The 14,286-nt window shown below is 46.8% G+C and overlaps 1 protein-coding gene across 1 annotated transcript; it reads left to right on the top strand.

Moving 5' to 3' along the window:
* The first annotated feature begins 1,055 nt into the window (after positions 1-1,055).
* Positions 1,056-5,476, top strand: EEF1A1 (eukaryotic translation elongation factor 1 alpha 1). The gene is made up of 8 exons (XM_062489820.1): positions 1,056-1,124; positions 1,857-2,047; positions 2,877-3,056; positions 3,185-3,481; positions 3,739-3,889; positions 4,085-4,341; positions 4,551-4,785; positions 5,074-5,476. The coding sequence occupies exons 2-8, from the start codon at positions 1,904-1,906 to the stop codon at positions 5,196-5,198; spliced, it is 1,389 nt and encodes a 462-aa protein (XP_062345804.1). The 5' UTR covers positions 1,056-1,124; positions 1,857-1,903; the 3' UTR covers positions 5,199-5,476.
* Positions 5,477-14,286: the final 8,810 nt, after the last annotated feature.

Genomic DNA, 14,286 nt, shown 5'->3' with positions numbered 1-14,286 from the left:
AGCTTCTCAGATTAATTTCTCTTGAATGGGTATAGGAGATGTTAAATATTTAGTGGATTTTCTTACATCAATTACAAGCGACTAAACCAGAGAAAATCCACTGGAATCACAAGGGCCTTTATTTCTGATGTTGTGAGCTGTTTTGTGACTCCTCATTGCCATGACTCTAAAAATAGTTTGCCAGGGCTGCGGGTTTTCCCATGTGAAAATACAGTATGGGGGCACTTCTCGCTGTCGCGGTTTCTTGCAGAGACCCCATATCCTGAACACTTCCGTGACCGACACATTTGCACTTCAGACACGTCTTTGCTGGAGGTGCGTTCGCCTCGATTTGTAATTTTCTGCCCAAGTTTTCTAAGACGAGTCAACTTTTGTCCTCTGAAGGTACAACAAAGACAGAAAAAGGTTGGGGTTTTTTTGTTTTCTTTCCTTGTTTTTTTGTTTTTTTTTTTTAATACTTTAAATGATAGCTTCTTATTCTGGTGTAATAAGCTTCCAAAAATTCCTGCTCTGCCCTGCGCTCTCCACCTTCGATTCTGGGAGAAATGCAACGTCCTGAGGTAGGGGGAGTCTCGTATTTCGTGATGTTTAGCCGACATTTGTTACTTGCCGGTCATGGTAACTCAAGGAACGTTTCTAATCCCGCTGATTGCGTTCCTTTGTGTCCCTAATACGAAATGCAATTAATTCGCCGGGGGCTGTTTCCCGGGGACTTTGGTCAGCTGCCGCGTCCCTCCGGCCGGGCCATGACGCCGGGCCTGACGCTCCCCGGCGCCCAGGCCCGAGCTGCTGGGCCCTGCAGGGGGATCGGTGCTGCCCCGCTTCCTCCGGACAATGCGGCCACGCCCGGCCGCTGCTATCCATCCCAGGGCGGGAGGGGCACCGCTCCCTTCCCGGCGCAGCCCCTCAGCCCCTCGCGGGCCGGGGCCGGGCCGGGGCCCGCTCGGGCCGGGGGGTTCCGCCCACCCCTGGCGGGGGCGGGGGCGCTCCGTGCCCGGGCGGGGCCGCGGGGCCGCCGGGAGCGGTGACGTGTCCCCGAGGCCCCGCCCCCTGAGAGGGTATATAAGGGGTAGCGCTCACGCCGTCGGTCTTTTTGCTCCGGGTTTGCCGCCGTCGCCGAACAGGTGAGGCTCGTCCGTAGGGCCGGGTCGGGCCGAGGTCCGCTCGCCCCGGAGGCGAGCGCGGGGTTTGGGCGTGGTGGGGACCGAGAGGAGGGGGAGGGAGGGGCCGGGGCTGCCAGCGGGTACCGGGCCGGACGGACGGGCGGGCAGGAGAGCACGGGGCGGCGGGATGGCGGCGCATCGTCCTCCTCGATTACCATGTGCGCTCCCCCGTTGTCCGGGCTGAAGTCGGGGGAGCGGCGTGTGCGGGCGGGCGTGGGGCAGAAGGCGCCCTGCAGGCTCCCCTTAGGCCCCGCGGGCAGCGGCGCGGGGCCGTGCGGGACCGTCGAGGGGGCGGCGGTGGATGCCGTCGGGGGGGAGGGGGGCCGCGGCACGAGTGAAAAGATGGCCGCTCGCCTTGCCTGCCCGCCGCCAGCGCCACAAAATGGAGGACGCGGCGGCCCGGGCGGGGTGAGTCACACAAAGGAGCGGGGCGGCCCCGCCCTCCGCGCTGCCCGCCGGACCCGCTCGCCGCCGCCCCGCGCCCCGGCTGCCGCCGCCGGGGTAACTCGAGCCTGGGGAGGGGGCGACGCGAGGGGCGCTCCGAGGGGCCCCCGGCCCGCCCGCCTCGCTCCTCCCTTCCCCTGGCGGGGCGGGGCCGCCATCCCGGCCAGGCCGCCACACATGTGGCGCCGCCATCGCTGCCCCTAGGCCCGAACCGAGGCGTAACCAGCTTTTTTTCTTGGAAACTTTCAGGTGTCGATTCTCTTTTGCCAAAAGAAAGAACTCAACTAACGTCCAAAATGGGAAAGGAGAAGACCCACATTAACATCGTTGTCATCGGCCACGTCGATTCTGGCAAGTCCACCACCACTGGCCACCTCATCTACAAATGTGGGGGCATCGATAAGAGGACCATCGAGAAGTTCGAGAAGGAAGCAGCTGAGGTGCGTGGGCCCGCAGCAGCCAGCAAAATTCCAGGCTGCAGGAACGAATAGACCCTTAATTGAAAAGTGGACTTGCAAAGCGTTCAGTGGCCACGGGGAGGCAGTTTGCTTGCCTCTACCTCAGGAGCTGAACAAGTGGCTCAGTGTTGCCTGACCACAGGGCGGCAGCTGCATTGCAGTTGTCCCCGAGGTGAAGCAAGTGTTTTAAGTGTTCGATCTACCATTGTGTTATGCAGAAACTCAGATTGTGAAATACAGAGCAAGAGAAGGTATTCTAAGGGTGCATCTGAGTAGTAACATCTGAAAATGAAGTTAAATGGCCAGATTCAAACTCTGCATAGAAAAAAGTTGACCTGTTGAGGTCTAATTTAAAAATCAGGGAGTTAAGTGATCACTGCTTTTTTTGTGTGTAATAACAGCACAGGTCATATGAACATTACAGAATGAAACTTGGCAAAAATTAAACAGTGGAAGTTAAAAGTGTTGATTATTGCAAGGATTGAATTAGTAAGAGGACTTGAAATTGTAGAGGGTACTTGATGGTAAGACTCAAGCTCAAGAGCTGTCATAAAAATGCACTAGTGAAATTAACAAGCTGACAAGGAGCCAGAGCTGTCAACAGGCTCAATAAGGTTCAACAGTTGGCATCTCTCACCAGTAGTGCCAAGTGTATCTTAACACTTGTTTTATGAGCAGCAAGGTTTTTCAGTGTTAAGCCAGTTACTATTATTAGGTTTTGTTCTTCAGACAGGGTGTGCTCTTTCTGAACTAGTCGCGGATACGGAAATCTTTTAATGGGAATAAAAAGTCTGTTTTCTTGTAACCATAGATGGGCAAGGGTTCCTTCAAATATGCCTGGGTCTTGGACAAGCTGAAGGCTGAACGTGAGCGTGGTATTACTATTGATATTTCCCTGTGGAAATTTGAAACCAGCAAATACTATGTCACCATCATTGATGCTCCTGGACACAGAGACTTCATTAAAAACATGATTACTGGAACTTCTCAGGTATGTAAAGAAGGTGGGATTTGGGGAGTTAAGGAAAGTTGTTCCTTGGTGGTTTGGGGGGAGGGTTCCCTGTAGTACTTGACATACATGCAGGCATTATAGTGAGGAGGCTTTTTTTCTTTTCAAAGGCTGATTGTGCTGTCCTGATCGTTGCTGCTGGTGTTGGTGAGTTTGAGGCTGGTATTTCCAAGAACGGGCAGACCCGTGAGCATGCCCTTCTGGCCTACACCCTGGGTGTAAAACAGCTGATTGTTGGTGTCAACAAGATGGATTCCACTGAGCCACCCTACAGCCAGAAGAGATATGAAGAGATTGTCAAAGAAGTCAGCACTTACATCAAGAAGATTGGCTACAACCCAGACACTGTGGCTTTTGTGCCTATTTCTGGTTGGAATGGTGACAACATGCTGGAGCCTAGCTCTAACGTAGGTTTGGCCTTTATTTTTATTAAGGCATGAAACTAGGAGGACTGTTAAGACTGATTATGCAAGGATAAAATGTACATGTTCTTTAGTAGTTATGTTTGGGAAGTGCGAAGGTCCAAGATAAATCCTAGCACTTGAAAAAATTCTTAGTTTGCAACAGTAAATGAAGATAATGCTAAGAGACACCACCTGGGCTTTTCCAGCCATGTGCCATTAAATCTGGCAGTGAGATTAACCTGAGCTTGTTTCCATTACAGATGCCCTGGTTCAAGGGATGGAAGATCACCCGTAAGGATGGCAGTGCCAGTGGAACCACTCTCCTTGAAGCCCTGGACTGCATCCTGCCACCAACTCGTCCAACTGACAAACCTCTGCGTCTGCCTCTTCAGGATGTCTACAAAATTGGCGGTATGTGTTCTCTGGAATGCTGCTTGCTTGCCAGTAGCAGCTGATGTATGGGCTAGAAATGTAGGCATTTGCCCAAGAGCTGCTTTTCCAAGTCAAAAGTTAGAATTCTTGTCTCGAGTAGGTTTTCTTCCCCATAATGACATGTATTCACTAAGCTGAGTAATGAATAATACTGTTGTTGTTCCTTGTTTGCAGGCATTGGTACCGTACCAGTTGGCCGTGTGGAAACTGGTGTTCTGAAGCCAGGCATGGTGGTGACATTTGCCCCTGTCAATGTAACAACTGAAGTTAAATCTGTTGAGATGCACCATGAAGCCTTAAGTGAAGCTCTGCCTGGTGACAACGTTGGCTTCAATGTCAAGAACGTGTCTGTGAAAGATGTTCGCCGTGGAAATGTTGCTGGTGACAGCAAGAATGACCCTCCCATGGAAGCTGCTGGCTTCACTGCACAGGTATTTTTTGCAGCTGTTCAGGGATGTTGGGAATGTAGTTCTGAATTCTGAAATAGGAGTCTTGTTCAGTCTGAGTTATAAAGCAACATAGAGTTGTATTCTGAGTTACGTTTGATTGAAGCAAATCTCATTAACTCACTGGCTTTGTAAGAACACGTTGGTGTTCAAAACTCAACCCCCTTTCTAATTTTGCTTTCTTTGTTTCTTAGGTCATTATCCTGAACCACCCTGGCCAAATCAGTGCTGGCTATGCCCCTGTGCTGGATTGCCATACTGCTCACATTGCATGCAAATTTGCTGAGCTCAAGGAGAAGATCGATCGTCGTTCTGGCAAAAAGCTGGAGGATGGCCCCAAATTCCTGAAATCTGGAGATGCTGCCATCGTTGATATGATCCCTGGCAAACCCATGTGTGTTGAGAGCTTCTCTGATTATCCTCCTCTCGGTAAGGCATCTCAGAATAATGGTGTTCTCTGGAAAAGATGCTCCTTGGTTTCTAGTATTGGGATGCAGTGTATACTGTCAAACACTGATGAAAGCTGTGACTACACTGTGAAGTGGAACCAGCACTTCATGGGTACAGGGAGAGATGGTCTGGAGAAGGGTGATGCCTCTGTCTGGTTCTAAGAGCAGCACTGGCCCATTTACACCAACCTGTGTGCTGCCACTGTGCAAACTGGGCTGTGAGTTAGGGAGCAGACACAAAAATCATGAAAAATGTTTCTGCTTTCAGGTCGTTTTGCTGTGCGTGACATGAGGCAGACGGTCGCTGTTGGTGTCATCAAGGCAGTTGACAAGAAGGCTGGAGGAGCTGGCAAGGTCACAAAGTCTGCCCAGAAGGCCCAGAAGGCTAAATGAAAATTCTGTACACCAGCTGCCACCTCAGTCTTAATCAGTGGTGGAAGAACGGTCTCAGAACTGTTTGTCTCAATTGGCCATTTAAGTTTAATAGCGAAAGACTGGTTAATGATTACAATGCATCGTAAAAGCTTCAGAAGGAAAGGAATGTTTGTGGACCATTTGTTTCGTGGCAGTTTAAGTTATTAGTCTTTCAAATTGATAAATTTTTTTAAATGGAAACTTGACCAAAAATCTGTCACAGAATTTGAGACCATTAAAACAGAAGTTCAATGCTACGTCTCTGTGTTTTTTGGGTTAATGTTAAGTTTACAGCAAAACCTATATATATAGTCACAGTGGGATAAGGAAGGATCATTGTTACTGGAGTATGTTCAGAAGTTACAATGCAAATACTCAAAATTATTTCTTAAGAGTACAGCAAAATTCAGCTACAGGATTACTTTTTAAGTGATCTAAGCCTTAAATAACTGTTTCTGGTGCTTTCTTCAAAAACAGTTTTTAGATTGGGTTGCACAATACAAGGTACCAGTTACAGTATTTTGGTGCATTCTGTGATGCATTGAGTAAACTAAGAAAAGTCTACATTGAGAAGAAATGAACACATTTAACCTTAAAATTAGAAAAAAATAATGTTGGGTTTCCAACATCTTGTACACTGATTTTTCTAGTCAAAAGCAGAGCCAGATTTATTTTTTTTTGGGGGGGGGAACCTGATGTGTAGATCTTTAAACACTTAGTGTTTTCTAATATATAGTAATGCATTAAATAGCCAAATCTGAAACTTGTGTCTAGAGTTAACTTCAATGCAATCTGAGTAACTCACCGTTGTAGCCCATACCTAATGGCACAGTGGGACCAGGTGCCTGCTATCTTTTTAACAGGTTGAAATTTGGATCAGACAGTTAAAGGGGATTTTGAGTGTCTAGTCCAAACTATTAATAATCATTAGACAAATAATCCCAAGTAAAATGTTCTGGGCTTTAGGAATACCAGCTGTAAAAATGAAGAATTCTAGCATAGAAGCCTTGTTTCAGATTAGTAAATGGGGGCAAGCAGTTAATGGATAATCAGAGCTGACTTGCATAATGGTGCAGCTGTTTTACTAACCTTTCACATGATTTCCCCACAGCACCCCCATGAAAGGTCAAAAAGAATTCAGTATCTGAGGGACTTGTTCCATGACACCAGTATGTTTGTCCTGCCTGTAATGGCTGTGTTCTCTCATTTGTTTTCCTTTCCTTCTCCAGCTGTGTGCTTGCTCTGCAGGAACTCATATCTGTACTGCTTGGATAGGTCTGAACTGCTGTTACTTATTTTCGTGCTCTTTCTTTGTTTGGGTCTTTTCGCCCTTTTTGCCCACCTTCTGTGTCTTAACTGCAGTGAAACCTTGGAGCTTTACACACTTTTTGAGGGTACAGTGGAAGCTAGGGCTAGAGAGCTTCAGGGTAGGCCATGGAATTCAGAAAAGAAATCTCTGCTGCTTAAATTTTGCCTCTGGAGGTCTGTTAGTTATCCTCAAGGCAACAGGAAGTGCATAACTTCAAAATGGGAGGCAGACCTGCTGTTGCTTGAAGTATCTTGCCAAATCTTAGCATGCTTTTCAGTTAAACCGCTAAAATATTTTCCAAGAGGCTTTGGTCAAACTGGTTCAGCAAAGTTGTGCTTTGGATGAAAAGCAAAGCAGCTTTGGCCTAGGCTGCCTTCAGCGCAGCTCTGCGTTCCTTAGATTTCCCTCACATGCCTTTGTTAGGCGCAGGATGTTTGGTTTGGCCTGGATATGCAACACCCCGTCTGGAGTGCCTCTGCACACATTGCACAGGGGTGTCTCTGGCTGGGTGTCCTTGCTCCGTGGTAGTTTGCAAATGGGCTTGTAGTAAGCAACTCAATCGAATCCTTGGGGAAAAAGGTGTGACCCAGCAGTGCAGTTCGGTGCTGCTATTGCAAGAGGCCCTTAGGTCAGCTGTGCATAGATCAGATCACCTGCCAGAGCTGCTAAGAGGCTGGGTCACGTTAAAATGGCCCAGCTGAAGAGGAGGGCAGGAGTCAGCAGCATGGTCTGTGGCAGAGGACTGGTCCTGCTTCTAGCAGGAAAAAAATCCTAAAGAACAGTACTGCATCTAATACTTCATGTGCACAGAAAAACATTTGGGAATGCTCTGCCTGCAATACTAGCAATTGCTTTCATGTATTTTAAAGCAACATTTTACACATTTGGCTTTCTTTTTTACTTTACCTTTTATAGAGCAGATTTCCTTTCTATGCACTAATGTAATGCTATCTCATTTCTTTTATTAATCTGACTACCTGGGGAAATTGTTAGACTTTTGTAAACAAAATTTGGGAATAAAACTACTTTGATCAAACTTTTAATAAATGTTCTTAGTTGAGAACTGTATTTGTCTTCTGACTGCTTATTTCTGTAAATAACTTTTACAGCTGTCCTTAACTCTTTCTTCACTGTCCTACAATGCTGGTGGTGTTCATACAGAAGTGTGACAGCATGCTGGCATGGTGATGGAGCCAGCTCTGAAGGCAGAAAACTGGCTGGAATCTAGGCATTTGTGAATGTTTCTTTTCTAGTTGATAAATGTTTTAGTAGTTCAGAGGACTTTAAATACACAAAAATGTATGTGGTGAGGTACTGGGGGACAGAGAGGACAAAGGCTGGTTCGTCTTTGTAGGGAAATGGAGCAGTGCAGTCAGCCTGTACCACTAAGTAACTTCTTGCTCAGTGTTGGGTCCCTAGGTGGATAGTTCAGGCTGGAATAAAATGGACTCTGCTCAGACTACTGCCCAGAGGCATTTTAATTATATCCCAGATCAGCTTGTACAAGGCTAATAACTGAAATAACTTCATTTACTGAAATTACAGATACTAATTCACATTCTGAATTTAGCTGTCTATTTTCAAAGGTACTGACATATTTTGAAAAGTTATTTTCTGTAAATTCATCTTTTAAATTTTAGATTTGGTTTGGTCAAGATAAACCATATAGAGACAAACTTTGTACTGTACAGGGATATTCTTTTCCTCATTGGTGGAAAATTTATTGGTCTGATAAACACAGCCCACCTGGTTTCAATTTCTATTAGTTCTGTGTTTATGTGGTGCCCAGAGGAGGCTGAGGTGTGGAGGATGCAGTGGGAGGGGCTGATAAGCTGCCCCCCAAAGAGCAGCCTGAGGGACCCTGAACACCTCTGAGGTGCTACTTGAAACATCTGCTTCATCCAAAGCTCCTTTTCTGCAAGAACTTTCTCATACATTTCACTGCAGGTTGTAAATTCCCAACAGTATTAACAGCTTTGAATTTTTCATGTCATCTGAGTGCACCAAATAGTACTTGCTGTCCAGGAATTCAGTTTTCTGAAACTGCAAATATTAAATAATAACCAAACCCTAAGCTAAACAGAAATAAACTGACCACGGAAGATAATACTGGGCAAAATTACCTTTCTCTTGCAATGCTGCTCCTGCTTGCCAAGGAGAGGCCTGAAACCACTTCAGGAGAAAGAAAAGGACTCCTGGGGTGCAAAAGAGCTGAAGAGAAACCTAGATATCAAAACTGTGTTGGCTTCCAAGGTACAGAAGCTGTGGTTTTTTAGCCTTTTCTGAGTCCTCTTTAGTCCCTTCACATTATTTCTGCATTATAAATCAATTACATAGTTCCCCTGCTTTTTTAAAGATCAGGTTACCTTCCCTGGCTGCCTATCAGTAATTCTTTAATCCTTTTATGTTTCAAATATTTACACAACATAATTCCAATCTGCCAGTTTCTCTGTACTGGTACTGCTACAGTGACAGCTGAACCCATAATTTCCGTGGAAGATGCTGAGGAATGGGGAAGATAAATCAGAGCAGGATACCCTGACTAAGCATCACTGCCTGGGTGGGGGAACAGTGGGGCAGCAGTGGGGTGCACACAGGCTGTCAGCCAAGGAGCTGCAATTTGTGCAGGTTTTGCTTATTTCTTCCTTTAAAAAAACAAAACAAGTTGGAAGGTATCTAAGCTTTCATTTAGCAAATCAACCCCATGGACGAAGTGCATGATTTAAGGATTCAGTAGCAACAGGCTTGCCCTCAGTGTGCTGAGGTACTTGCTAAGGCTTTCTCCTGGCTCTTCTCAGCAAAGCAATCCAGAACCATGGGCATCCTCCTGCAAGGGCATCTGCTAGCTCAGTGCCAGCACAAGCACCAGTCCATGGCTTAATATGCTAATTCTTTTGCATTACACAGTCACAGGGAATAAGCAGAGCCACCTCACCCCTAACTCTGGGCCCTGCCTGCCCTGCCAGCAGCAGTCACAGTCACATTTTCCCTTTCAGCCTAGTAAAATCTGGATTATTTAATACAAAGGGAAGATTCACAGCATTTCCCCACCCAGGTGCCTTATTCTGTATAGCTCAGCACAGCTGGGGAAGCTGCTGACTCCCAGCCTGTACAGAGATGGAAAGGCAAGACAAATGTCCCCTCCTGGAGGGAATTGATTGCAGGTAGGGCTGAAATTCAAAAGGAAGTTCAAGGTTCTTCTTATCTGCAGCCACCTGAGCCCCACCTGGGCCCTTTTTATGTTGTTGTTGTTATATATATATATATATATATATATATATATACACACACATGCACACCTATATGTAACATATATATACATCTACATAAATTTATGAGGTGTCTACTTAATTTCTTTTATATAATTGCAGTTGCCAGACTCCTTAATATCTGCTGTTCTTACTTTGAAGCTGGATTCTAGGCTAATGATTTAGTAAAAAAAGTGAAATGTCCCCAAATGAATTAATATTTAGTTATTGATAATTAATTATTTATACGTATTATTTCTTTTCTATTATTTGTTATATAGAGCTATTATTATATATTTCATTAATATTTAATAAATAGTTTATAAGCTAGGCTGTGGTTCTTCCAATAGGACACGAGTATTTTGAAGAAAGTAGAATTGTTGACGTTGAGTTGTTTCTATGTAAAACATGTCCTTTAATAGCCTTTTCCAGAGGGGAAAAAAAGTAGGAATAGATGAATTTAAATATAAGCTTGTTTGACTGACATTACTAGGAACAGTAACTAATAAAATAACTTTTTTTACCTAGCCCGCTGCTAAAGCACTTCTATGGATTACAGTACCCAAATTCTTTGGAGAAGGAGGGTGTGTATAGATGTGGCCCGGCAGTGGGAGAAGGATAAACCACCCTGACCGGGGGCTCTGCTCTAGTGCAGTCACTTCCTTGTGAGGGAAATTCCTGCGACTCATTCCCGGGCACGCATTCCCGACTGCTACACACGTGGCACAGCGGAGGAGAGCTGAGATCAGTGCCTGTGACCGCTCCTCAGCAGCCGCCTCCAGCTCCCGCCGGACCCCGACGCCCGCGCTGTGCGCCAGCCAGCGCTGGGACAATGTCACCAAGCCGGCCCTGTCACCTGCCACCTGGCCAAAGTCTCCCGAGGTGCGGTGGGACAAGGACGAAACCTCGCTGAAGTGCCACCTCAGCAATGCCAGGCACAGCAGCCGTTCCACTTGTGACTCCAAAAATCCTGTACACGTGTGACACAGGCCCCCACCTGGTCACGCACGGCCATTTACAAGTGAAAGCACAGCAGATCGCAAGGGAAGGAACTGGTCACGGGGCTGTTGTCACCTCCCCTCTCTTCTTGCTGCCCTGTAAGGCAGAGTGAGCTCATTTCCCACCTGGCTCCGTGCCTGCTCTTCACTTAACCCCATCCCGCACTAAGGCACTCGGGACAAGAGCGGCGTGCGCTCTCAGTCCCCAGCGGTGCCTGCAAATGTCCCCTCCTGGGGCTGGTGCCGGACAGGAGCACCCTCAGCCTTGGCTCATTCCACCTCCGTCCCTACCGCAGCCCGCAGTTTGCTGAGCCGTGCTCCGCCCGGGAGCCCTCTGCAGCCCACACGGGTGGCTCTGCCGACCCACTCCTGCAGCAGCAGGGAGCCAGCCCCTCCCGAGGGACACAGAGAGGGAAGCTGAGGCCGTGGATGTGCCATAGCAGGGCTGAGCATCCCAAGGAGACATCACAGGACGTCAAAACATCCAGTCTTAGGTCTGCAAAGACGTGAAGAAGGTGCAGCCTCCAGCTTTCAGGATAGGAGGTTTGCCAATACCGCATTCCTTGGCACAGAGGTCAAGGCCCAGGCACCAGGCATGGCCACACAATGGTGAGTATGGAGTCAAAGATCCTCTGGTGGGGATCCACATCAGTCTCCTCCCTCAGAGCTATACTTGAGGGGTTAAACCTGCATAGCAGTTTAAAAGGAGACAAAAGCACAATTTGTTTCCCCACAGCATCACTGTCAGTAAAATAACAGATCAAGAATCAATCCGTTTTTCTTCACCCTTTATGTAATAGCAATTGCAGAATAAGTTTCCAGTCTCCCATCTGAATGCCTGGACACCATTAATTTTAATGAAAGGAGGGCAAAGACAGTTTTTATTTCTCAGTAGTGCCGTGAAGTCAAGGCAAAAGATGGAAACAACACCCTGGAAGGACTCTGAGCAGCACTGGCCATGGTTTGATGGGAAGAACTGAGAGCACCTCCTCAATGGAAACAGCATCTCCAAGGGGACCAGAGATTCCTCCCTGCATCCACTAAATGACATCCTGAGATACCTGTCACTGCATGAGGAACACAACCTGGGAAATATGGTCATCAAAGCTGTTAACCCCTGAGCATCTTAAAACCACTGCATGTGAAGACTGTTACTTAACAAAGAGCAAGAGCAATGCACAGCTAGGAGGCACATTGTGCTTGCCAAGGGCCAGCCAAGTGGGGGACTAAGACAGTCAGCCACTGCTGCACCACTGCAAATATCCCAGCAGCACTGAGACCATCCAAGGTTGCAGCTTTCAGGGTCTCCTAGCATAAAATGCCTTTCAATTTTTCTCTTGCTTTCATCTCCCAGGCAGAAATAAAGACAAGATGAAGAAGCTGCTCAGCTCAAGTACCATATGAAATTAAAACTAGAGTAGGGAAAGAAAAGAAGTTGTCATAAAAATCTGGGATAAGATAGAGCGGTAGATGTAAAGTGCTGATCACCAGGCCTGTGTTCTGCAGGAGGGAAAGAGAGACATACACACTAAAGCAGGGAACACAAGGACAGTTGGTATGTGCAACAAGTTAGGTCAACCTCACCACACATCCTCCCTCCCTGTTTGCCCGGTGACAGCAAGGATTACAGGACAACAAAGTGCTATTCATTACTTCACAGACAAGGAAAACACCCACATTGAGAGCAAATCCTCCAGTTCTGCCCTTCCCATCCTGTTGGTTTTAGTGAAGCCACAGGACCTAGGAGGGTCTAAGCTCACTTCGTCTTCATGTAAAAACCAAACCTTGGGCCTTGTAACAAATCCCCAGTACTTAGAAACCAGATGGCACAAGGTGTCCCTCTGATCTGCCCATGCTATTGAAGCAGATTATTTAGCCTTATGTGCTTGGTTTTCTTACCAAAAGGAATAGAACTCCTTGCAGCAATCTATTTTCATGTTAAAAGTCTTCTCAAACAAGAACTGTTCAAAAAGCACAAAATACTGTGGCAAGCTCTGTACATATGAAACAAATACCTGAGGGAGAGCCAGTCCTCAAACTTGTGCATATGCCAGGTTTTCCATTTCAGCAAATACGGACATCATTAACCTACATATGTGAACAGAAGACACCCTGTCTTAACAAGGGAACTCACCAGTGGCCAAAGACCCAACTCACACTGAAACAGCAGTTGTTACAGAAGATCTGCTGGGAAGCAATGCACTTATGACTTCAATTTCCCCTGAACTCCTTCCCCTTCCTTAGACCACAGCTGTGCATTATGAAATTGTTAAAGTACAAAAACTCCCCTCCTTCTGCTCTTCCTTTGACACTGGTGTAGCCCAGCTCAGTGGAATCACCCTTTCATTTATGCTGCATTTGTGAGACCACGAGCACAGAAAAATTTAGCACACAATGCTGAGGAAAACGTTTCCTTTTGTAGCAAGGTGCGAGGTACTTGCCTTTGAAGACACACATTACTGAAAGCTAAATAGTCCTGCCAAATGAACGCTGACAAGAACTAGGAAATGCAGTCTTGAGACTGCATCATCAGTGAAGATTTAGGGTTTGAAGTCTTCAGATTCACATAGCTGGAAGTCCATGAGCATCATACCTGGAGCCCAAATTACACCACAGAAAGCTTAGCTGACTTTCTTGTGCTGAACTTAAGGCCTGCAAAGTTGAAGCAAATCTTTGAGCTAACAAGGATGGCAGGAAAACAGGCCATAGATATATAGGAGCACACAGATATAAAGATGTTCGCTGTTCAGAGCCATGCTGACATGAACTGACCTACAGATCACATGTCTAAAGCTCCTCCATGCAAGCCAGTGGATGGTGACAGGGAAATGCTTTCAGGGAGGCTGGATAAGGTCCCAACCAAACCACAAACTCTGCTCATCCTCCTGCTGCATGACAGTCTCTGTCAACAGAAGAGATTTGCTCCGACTCCTTTCTCTGGACAGGAGAGCAACCCTCACCCAGAGCAAATATGCCAGAGAAATTTCCAGAACCAAAATTTCAAAATTACAAGATATATAGATTTGGGTCACGGTTGGGCTAAATGACCTTATGGGTCTTTTCCAACCTCTAAGATTTTCTGATCTTACTATATCAAAATGTGTTGTGAAGCCAGAGGACATTCAGAAAGATGACCAACACCAGAAACTGCTGCCTGAGTCAAGCAAGAATTTGGTAGGTGCACAGCGACAGCTTGAATTCCATGTGTCTCATGGTGAGTAATCAACTGCCTAGTTGATCCAACTGACTTGGATCTCACTCAGATCCATATTCTATTCCTGTCAGTTGCAGGACCAGTGCTGATGAGAATCCCACTCCCCCAGCCCACAGCACATCAGATACAGCTTCATAGTGCCCAGCCTGAGGTCCATGGGGCAGGCTCCCAAATGCCCTCCTCAGCACCCAACCTTGTCCAGCTCTGTAATGAATCTCAGCCCACCTTGTGTGTGGGAACTGTGATCCAGTGAACTAGTGAAGCCTGCTGAAAGCTAAGTGATAACCGAGTTCCTCAG

Source organism: Cinclus cinclus, chromosome 3, assembly GCF_963662255.1.
Source record: "Cinclus cinclus chromosome 3, bCinCin1.1, whole genome shotgun sequence".
Classification (NCBI taxonomy): Eukaryota; Metazoa; Chordata; class Aves; order Passeriformes; family Cinclidae; genus Cinclus; species Cinclus cinclus.
Note: the sequence above shows the minus strand (reverse complement) of the source record. Positions and strands in the feature narration are given on the sequence as shown.

Excerpts from the sequence above, each read along its gene's own strand:
- EEF1A1 (XM_062489820.1), top strand. The coding sequence starts at position 1,904 with ATGGGAAAGGAGAAGACCCACATTAACATCGTTGTCATCGGCCACGTC. Across the intron at positions 2,048-2,876 it reads TCGAGAAGGAAGCAGCTGAG|ATGGGCAAGGGTTCCTTCAA; the intron begins GTGCGTGGGCCC and ends TTGTAACCATAG. Across the intron at positions 3,482-3,738 it reads TGCTGGAGCCTAGCTCTAAC|ATGCCCTGGTTCAAGGGATG; the intron begins GTAGGTTTGGCC and ends TTTCCATTACAG.